Consider the following 9,724-nt stretch of genomic DNA (forward strand, 5'->3'; position numbering starts at 1 on the left):
CTATTGCACCAAAAAGTTTGGAGTCCTAGCCTGCTATGCTTTTTTGGGACCCGACATTTTTAGGCTCTATTTTTTTTAACTTGTTTGATATATATATATATATATATATATATATATATATATATTTTTTCACACAGAAGTTTATAATATATAGGACCCAAAAAATAATGAGCTTGTTGCAATACATCCTCGACTATACTATACACGTATCAGCCTTTCAATAGCTCCTGATCATAGTGGTCATAACACATATGATTTCTTTAATTTTCAATTAACAAAACAAGAAAATATTTCCATTCAAGTAATGTATTTGGGATATTTGCAATCAATAGAATATCCGGCTATAACGTTTTTTAGGCTCGGTAAGTGCCTGCCGAAGTCAGATTTTACTAATATTTCTCTTTTCTCCACCTTTTTTTGTTTATTTAATTATCTCTTTGTTTTTTTTCCAGAGTTAATTCAATATCGACAAAAAGTCGTCTTTATATATATATATATATATATGAAAACTTGGATTTCATCAAATAATAGAACAGCAATATATATTAGCCATTAGAGCATCAGAAATTCGTAATTATAAATTAAGGGGGATTTCTACGGTACAGATAATCATGACTTATACGGTTCCGAGCAAAGTACGTAATTAATTAAGGAGATTATTACAAATAATAAAAAAACAACCATGGTTGAACAAACTGACTGAACTCAGAAATCATTATATATATAGAAACGCCGATTTAGCAAATTCTATCAATTATTACAGACCACTCAAGCAATCTTATGAACTTCGCTGTTGCCTAACCAAAAAAAAAAAAAAAAAGTATTAATATCTGCTTGCATATACGTAAATCATGAAACTTTATATGAAAGTTTACTTACGCACGTGCCAATATTACTCTATAGCTAGCCTAGTACAATTTGGGTCGTGTAACATTTGATCATATATATGTATATATAGAGAGAGAGATTAGACGATAGGTATGGAAGGGTTGAGCTGGATCAACTGAACAAGATCATGATGTTGAGAGTCCGGCAAGTTGAGAGGCGGCAGAGAAAACTGACTGTAAGTTGAGCTTCCTCTCCTAATCTCTTGCATTGTCATCAAAGCCGCGACTGTGTTTCTGAATATTCCTTGACGGCCCAAATTTACAGCCTCGCTTACTAATTCTCTTTGCTTCTCTTCTACTTTGGCTGGGAAAAACGCGTCAATAAGACTTTCGCACTCCTTGACCAGCTTTGAAACGATATCAGTAGTGAAAAAGGGTTGTTCCAGAACTTTCTGGATGAACAGCAAGCGTAATACTCCACCTGTTCGCTTATCATATTTCTTCAATATTTTCGCCAGCCCTACAAAATTATACCCCAAGAAAGGGAAAATATATGTAATTTATTCGAACATCAACCAATTAAAATTGAGTTTTTGTTAATCACAAATTATTGAACGGAAAAACAAAACTAAGTAAAATTTGTGTCGCTGAGGAAATTAAGGACCTGTGTAATTGATATTGCTGTAATTCTCTAAAAGCACCATTTCTCCGTGGAAATCAACAATATCTTTTCTGATTTTCCCCATTTCCTCTTTATAAATTGTCTCCGAATTAGGCTGAGTTCCACTTGGCCCCCACATATCAATCACTAACTGGATTCGATGCTGTAACTCCTGCATATATATTATATTATATATACACGCATATTATATGACTTTAGTGGGTATTTTTCGGAACTAAGATACATTTAAGCGATTTATTTTAGCTTTGTATTAAATTTTATGCATTTGTACTTGTGTGTGTGGCAATATTAAATATGAAACGTTGAATTATTATAAGATTTGGTTACGCAAACAAAACAAATATATTCGACACTACAATGTATTGAGCTGAAGCTTGTGTTTCGAAGCCACCAAACTTCAGAATATAATATTTATTTTATGAGGAGCATATATAAATTTATAAATTAATGTGTAGCTAACCATCTTCCAATTAACCAGGCTTATTCCAAAAGCATATTCAGAAAGATATGCCTGCTTTTTGGTGTTTAGTATGTGTTAGCTCCATAAAATAATAGTATGATAACCCATTTGCCTTTGTTATTAGAAAGTAATCTTTCCTTTACGTTTTCTCCATATATATATAAATAAAGTTAATGTATATGCCATTTTTCTTTCTATCTTTCCTAACTAATCCTTCTACTAACAGCAATATAAAAGCAGCCTGGACGCTTTGATATATATATATATATATTCATTCACCCAGAAGTTTATAATATATAGGACCCAAAAAATAATGAGCTTGTTGCAATACATCCTCGACTATACTATACACGTATCAGCCTTTCAATAGCTCCTGATCATAGTGGTCATAACACATATGATTTCTTTAATTTTCAATTAACAAAACAAGAAAATATTTCCATTCAAGTAATGTATTTGGGATATTTGCAATCAATAGAATATCCGGCTATAACGTTTTTTAGGCTCGGTAAGTGCCTGCCGAAGTCAGATTTTACTAATATTTCTCTTTTCTCCACCTTTTTTTGTTTATTTAATTATCTCTTTGTTTTTTTTCCAGAGTTAATTCAATATCGACAAAAAGTCGTCTTTATATATATATATATATATATGAAAACTTGGATTTCATCAAATAATAGAACAGCAATATATATTAGCCATTAGAGCATCAGAAATTCGTAATTATAAATTAAGGGGGATTTCTACGGTACAGATAATCATGACTTATACGGTTCCGAGCAAAGTACGTAATTAATTAAGGAGATTATTACAAATAATAAAAAAACAACCATGGTTGAACAAACTGACTGAACTCAGAAATCATTATATATATAGAAACGCCGATTTAGCAAATTCTATCAATTATTACAGACCACTCAAGCAATCTTATGAACTTCGCTGTTGCCTAACCAAAAAAAAAAAAAAAAAGTATTAATATCTGCTTGCATATACGTAAATCATGAAACTTTATATGAAAGTTTACTTACGCACGTGCCAATATTACTCTATAGCTAGCCTAGTACAATTTGGGTCGTGTAACATTTGATCATATAATATATGTATATATAGAGAGAGAGATTAGACGATAGGTATGGAAGAGTTGAGCTGGATCAACTGAACAAGATCATGATGTTGAGAGTCCGGCAAGTTATGTATATATAGAGAGAGAGATTAGACGATAGGTATGGAAGGGTTGAGCTGGATCAACTGAACAAGATCATGATGTTGAGAGTCCGGCAAGTTGAGAGGCGGCAGAGAAAACTGACTGTAAGTTGAGCTTCCTCTCCTAATCTCTTGCATTGTCATCAAAGCCGCGACTGTGTTTCTGAATATTCCTTGACGGCCCAAATTTACAGCCTCGCTTACTAATTCTCTTTGCTTCTCTTCTACTTTGGCTGGGAAAAACGCGTCAATAAGACTTTCGCACTCCTTGACCAGCTTTGAAACGATATCAGTAGTGAAAAAGGGTTGTTCCAGAACTTTCTGGATGAACAGCAAGCGTAATACTCCACCTGTTCGCTTATCATATTTCTTCAATATTTTCGCCAGCCCTACAAAATTATACCCCAAGAAAGGGAAAATATATGTAATTTATTCGAACATCAACCAATTAAAATTGAGTTTTTGTTAATCACAAATTATTGAACGGAAAAACAAAACTAAGTAAAATTTGTGTCGCTGAGGAAATTAAGGACCTGTGTAATTGATATTGCTGTAATTCTCTAAAAGCACCATTTCTCCGTGGAAATCAACAATATCTTTTCTGATTTTCCCCATTTCCTCTTTATAAATTGTCTCCGAATTAGGCTGAGTTCCACTTGGCCCCCACATATCAATCACTAACTGGATTCGATGCTGTAACTCCTGCATATATATTATATTATATATACACGCATATTATATGACTTTAGTGGGTATTTTTCGGAACTAAGATACATTTAAGCGATTTATTTTAGCTTTGTATTAAATTTTATGCATTTGTACTTGTGTGTGTGGCAATATTAAATATGAAACGTTGAATTATTATAAGATTTGGTTACGCAAACAAAACAAATATATTCGACACTACAATGTATTGAGCTGAAGCTTGTGTTTCGAAGCCACCAAACTTCAGAATATAATATTTATTTTATGAGGAGCATATATAAATTTATAAATTAATGTGTAGCTAACCATCTTCCAATTAACCAGGCTTATTCCAAAAGCATATTCAGAAAGATATGCCTGCTTTTTGGTGTTTAGTATGTGTTAGCTCCATAAAATAATAGTATGATGGCCCCATTTGCCTTTGTTATTAGAAAGTAATCTTTCCTTTACGTTTTCTCCAAACCCATTTGCCTTTGTTATTAGAAAGTAATCTTTCCTTTACGTTTTCTCCATATATATATAAATAAAGTTAATGTATATGCCATTTTTCTTTCTATCTTTCCTAACTAATCCTTCTACTAACAGCAATATAAAAGCAGCCTGGACGCTTTGTTATAAGTATATATTTATACACATATACACACACACATATATATATATATGTACATACAATACATATATATATATATACACCCATAATTTCTTAAAAAATAAAAGTAAAACATCAATGATAGTTCTTAGATCGCATTGTTAAACAGCTCCGTGGGGTGTTTGCGGAGTGGCTCGCGCATTTTGTAGTTTTTACTGTATAGATTTCGTATCTTCAAGTTAATTTTGGGGGATTGGGCATAAGCTAAAAAAGATATAAGGGCGCGTTTGAAACTTGTTTTAAAATGATTTTATTTTTTGTATGAAAATGAAAATGAAAACGTTTTCAATCTCAGACAAAAATCATTTTTTAAAATGTGTTTAGTAGTTTTATCAAGAGATTATTTTCAGTGTAAAAAAACCTATTAATGTCTTTCTTTCTCTCTCTCTCTACTTGAGAGAGGAGAAAACGAAAACAAAAAATGAAAAGTTTTCAGTGTAAAAAAACCTATTAATGTCTTTCTTTCTCTCTCTCTCTCTACTTGAGAGAGGAGAAAACGAAAACAAAAAATGAAAAACAACTAAAAGTCATTTTTTATTTCTCTCTCATTTTACACTAAACCAAAAAATCATTTTCATTTCCGTTTTTTGTCTTTATTGCGCCAAACGCCGTTTTAGAAACGTTTTCATTTTTTCTTTCTCAAAAAACGTAAAAAACAAAAATGGGATCAATTTCAAACACGGCCAAAAACTTCTTATGTGTAGCCAAATATGATATTTTCAACCTTTTTCGCCAAAACATGGGAAAATGAAATGGAAAGGCTGATAACTTTAGTTAATGCGCCATACCAACAAAAAAAAAGGAAAAAAAAAAACATTATTTTTTTCGTAATAAGCCTCACGATCATGCAAGCAGCAAAAAACAATATTATTGATGGTACATGTAAAAATTGGTTTCCAAAATCTTGCTTATTAAAAAAAAATGGATTTCAAGGGGAAAGGGAACTCTTGATTGTCGATGACACCGTATTACTATGGAAATGATTCTTTTTCCAAACTATCATAAAACAAGTAATAACTATTAACTAATCTGTTTAACATTTGTCCATGTATAAAATTTAGTGGTAATATTACCACGAGGATTATTTATTCTACAACAGGTCATTCTTTGGGTAATACCAATATTTTGAGATATAACGTAGGTGTTTAATGGAATATTCAACACTGGTCGCAACATCTATAATTAGTTAGTTCTAAAATTTTGGTTTTATCAATATTTTAGTCCAAATTATTTCTATGTCACAAAGAAATAACAAAGATTTGTCACTATTTTAATATATATTTCGGAAAAATATTTATAAGCGTTAACTAATTCTAGTGCGCCCAGACATCAAAATGTGCCACTTTCTTTACTCTAAATTTTTTTCTGGGTCAACTCAGTTGACTTGTCCAGCCAAGAACTCGAAGACCATAATTATAGTTCTTTTGCATTTTAGACTAGATGATAAAAAAAAGAACTATCTGTTACGACTTCATACATTTAGCGTTAATTTCACACCTCTTAATAATAAAGTTAAATTTCTCACCCCGAAGCTATTTAGAAAAATACATTAATCCAGTTATCACAAAAAATATTTGAAAAAAGGGTTGTAAAATCTGACTATTGAACAAGAAAATGAAGTCCACGTAGCCTGAATTTGATGCAGCTCCACCAAAATTATCAGTATACCTGATCTCACTAGATCATCAGCACTACTTATAATAAAAATTTGAGACAAATTAAAACAAGTACCTTATGCCGGATAATGAAATCCTCCTCTTGTTCCATGAAGAAAGCATTGAACTTTTCAATCTCATTGTTCAACAAATACACAAACTCAGCCTCTGCAGCTTTCCCATATTCCACGGATCCATTCAACAATGTTGGAGATGAAGAAATTAGCCTCACCAGCTTCTTCAACTCCTTGTACGACAAGAACTTGTCTCTCCAATCCGGCAACGTTTCTTCGATTTGTTGCTTCAATCTCTTCCCAAACTTCATTTGGTAATATTTTTTTGTTTCTTTATGATCAAAAAGCTTGAGATGGGTTTTGTGAAGGTTTTAATGTTAAAGAGGAAGGCTTATTAATGGCAAAAAAAGAAAGAAAAAAAAAAGAAAAAGAAGAAAATTGTTGGAATATTAGAAGGCATATGCTTGGCGTGGTGAAGTGGCAGTTAGGAAAGGTATAAAGGAGTCGTTGAAGTAAGAGAATGCTTAAGCATATTCGGTTACTATGTAGTATATAGTCATAGTGATGACCCACAAAATTAATTGACTATATGCTTCATTTGTTTAATTATTATTGGCTAGGTGGACTAGGGAGTTACCGGTTACGTTTCATGAAGGACGCATCTGATTGGTGCTAAACAAATTTTGAAGTGGGTCCCGGCAAGATTTATTGTGTTTGTGATGTTTGGGGTGGACTACGGGCTGTGACGATAGAATTGCAGTTGGGAGAAATGGACTTCGGACAAAGGATGATTCCCAGGAATCTCCGGAGAATCTAACCATGTGAAAATGGAAAAGGAAATCAATAAAAAAAAAAAAAAAGAAGGATAAAATAACAAGAATCCTACCTTTAATATTATTGTATTTAAATCTTCTTGTAAGTTTCTCAAATTCTCTCCTTCAGTTTCCATTGTAATAGCTAGCTCATCGAAATAAAAAAAGAGAAAACTGATGTTGAGATGATGGGTGAAATGAACATGGCTACTCATGAGAGTGGGAGATTGAGAAGTAGTTTGGATGTTTTAGACTAGCAACGCAAGAAAGACATGGATACTCACTGCTCGCCTGCTAGATATATTTGTGAACCTTCGTGAGAAATTGAAGGACGAGTTTCTTGGGGCAGTTAGGGAAATAGAATGAAGTGAATTTCGACGTTGAGTATAGACGGGGAAGAGTTTCGTATTAACTCCATCTTCGTTTGAGATGGCGATGGGAATCAAAGATGGAGGGGAGGGTTTTGAACAAGCTGTGGGATCTCAAGATGATATAAAGAGAAGGAAAGATTCCTAATTTACAGCTTGCAGAGTTGGAGCAGAGCTTGATTAACTCGGAGTCAGTGAATGATCTATTTGTCTATAGGTTTCTTTTGTTTACCATGGTAGGATTCTTGATGCCTACGACGTAGGGGTGACACTTCGTGTCACATGTTGTGTTCATGTCGTATTTTAATTGTTTTTTTTTTAAATTTACAGTCAATCCGAACACGACTCGTGACACGAAATTTTTTAAAAATCGCAACATGAACACGACACGACCACTTTACGGGTTGACACGACACGAGATTTTGAGTATAACTATCATGATATCACAAGTTCATAATAAAATAAAAAATATGTAATGAAAAATATATGTATATTTTAGTTTTTTTACGAGTTTCGTGTCTGTTTAGGTTAGGCGGGTCCAACCAGAAATTGACCCGTGTTTTTCGTGTCAATTTTAAGTCGACCCAATTCTGATTTGAACATCTTTTTTCTCAACCCTAACCCGCAAAATTTGTGTCATTTTCGAGTTGTGTTGTCGTGTCGTGACCCATATTACCGACCCTGCTGCAATGTGTCTTGTTGTTGGTGCAATAATATTGAGATACATAAATGGTTTGAAAAGTGTGAGGAAAAAGAACTAGGCAACTAAATCGTTTACGTTCTTTTTCATTATATCGACCACAGCAGCCAACCAGTGACACTCTTCCTTGATAAACACTGGAATCACAATCTCTTTTTGTGCAGGCCAGTTGTTACTTGCCTAGAAATTACAGCAAATAAACTCAACAAGCAATTATAAGTTAAGAGGTTCATACCTCAATTATATGTCCGTGCTTTCAATGAATTCTTATAGATTCGTATTCTGCACAAGTAAAACGATTTTCCATAATCTCTCTACTCAAATATTATGTATAAATTATTTTGTAAAAATTTAACCTTTTATAACAAGTGGACCAATTATAAGTTCGGATCATAATAAAGTACCGAAAGGGAAGATGGGAGGAACCAGCAAAATGCTGCTTCTTTTGGATTTGATAATGTATACCCATAGCATCATTCAACGAAAGGGCATAACCATCAATTACCTACAAAAGAAACTATAATTCAAAGCTATCAAAGCTTACTCACCTCGTAGGATACAGGACATTTTGGCATTAAAGACAGAAGCACACTTTGGAGTTCGGTCTATTTCTCTTTTCATGAACTCCGCTAATTCCTCACTGCAATATAACATCAATGTGATTGTTGAGTGTCTTCTTGAAGGCAACAAGTATAAACTAAAACAAAACTATGATATCTGGCTTTGGGAACCCCTCTCAGATTCATCATCATCCTTTGGACTTGTGTGGTTGCTCATGTTTTTGTTAGTTTACCAATCTATCCTAAAAGCTTAAGCTGTTAGGTGGTGGGCCAATAATAATTTTATACTTTAACACTCTCCATCACGTGTGGGCTGGACAATGGACAATCGTATGGATAAATTAATTGAAAAGCCCAACACGTGAATATTTAAGCCCGAGATATATTAAAAATCCAACAGGTGATGATAATTTAAATGGGGATAAAGAGTACAATTACGGGAGTTTGAACTCAGGACCTCCCGCTCTGATACCAGTTAGTTTACCAATCCATCCCAAAAGCTTAAGTTGTTAGGAGATAGGCCAACAATAATTTTATACTTTAACAGTTTCCACCACCACCACCGCCACCTTCCTGTTGTACACCACCTTGATCACTCTTCAGTGTTTCCACAAAATCCATCATCAGTTGAGAAATTTCATTCTTAACAATATCCTTAATAAATTGTTGCGGCCCAAATGTAAACTGCTTAGAGTTTGAACTCAGGACCTCCCGCTCTGATACCACGTTAGTTTACCAATCCATCCCAAAAGCTTACAATTTCCACCACCACCACTGCCACCTTCCTGTTGTACACCACCTTGATCACTCTTCAATGCTTCCACAAAATCCATCATCAGTTTAGAAATTTCCTTCTTAACAATATCCTTAATAAATTGTTGCGGCCCAAATGTAAACTGCTTCAGTTCTTCAATCTCAGAGGTACATTTTTTTAATCTCTGTCATCATATGCATCATATAATTGCGCGTGGATTGGCATTTATTACACTCATCCTCCATTGGAATCTGTTAGCCAAAGCAAAATATGTATATACATATGTATATATATTAGAACCATATTATGTTGCATAACAGAACACTTTTTTTTTTTTT

General features: G+C 33.4%; 2 protein-coding genes across 2 annotated transcripts; both read right to left on the reverse strand.

The window, feature by feature from the left end:
• Window positions 1–967: 967 nt before the first annotated feature.
• On the reverse strand, window positions 968–1,669 carry LOC21403768 (SPX domain-containing protein 3). Its single transcript, XM_010090603.2, has 2 exons — window positions 1,492–1,669; window positions 968–1,347 (listed from the first exon to the last, which is right to left on the reverse strand). The coding sequence occupies exons 1-2, from the start codon at window positions 1,664–1,666 to the stop codon at window positions 968–970; spliced, it is 555 nt and encodes a 184-aa protein (XP_010088905.2). The 5' UTR covers window positions 1,667–1,669.
• Window positions 1,670–3,166: 1,497 nt separating this feature from the next.
• LOC21403769 (SPX domain-containing protein 3) lies at window positions 3,167–6,503 on the reverse strand. The gene is made up of 3 exons (XM_010090604.2): window positions 6,255–6,503; window positions 3,703–3,871; window positions 3,167–3,558 (listed from the first exon to the last, which is right to left on the reverse strand). The coding sequence occupies exons 1-3, from the start codon at window positions 6,501–6,503 to the stop codon at window positions 3,179–3,181; spliced, it is 798 nt and encodes a 265-aa protein (XP_010088906.1). The 3' UTR covers window positions 3,167–3,178.
• Window positions 6,504–9,724: the final 3,221 nt, after the last annotated feature.

The sequence above is a fragment of the Morus notabilis genome, unplaced genomic scaffold (assembly GCF_000414095.1).
Source record: "Morus notabilis unplaced genomic scaffold, ASM41409v2 Scaffold625, whole genome shotgun sequence".
In the NCBI taxonomy this organism is placed as follows: domain Eukaryota; kingdom Viridiplantae; phylum Streptophyta; class Magnoliopsida; order Rosales; family Moraceae; genus Morus; species Morus notabilis.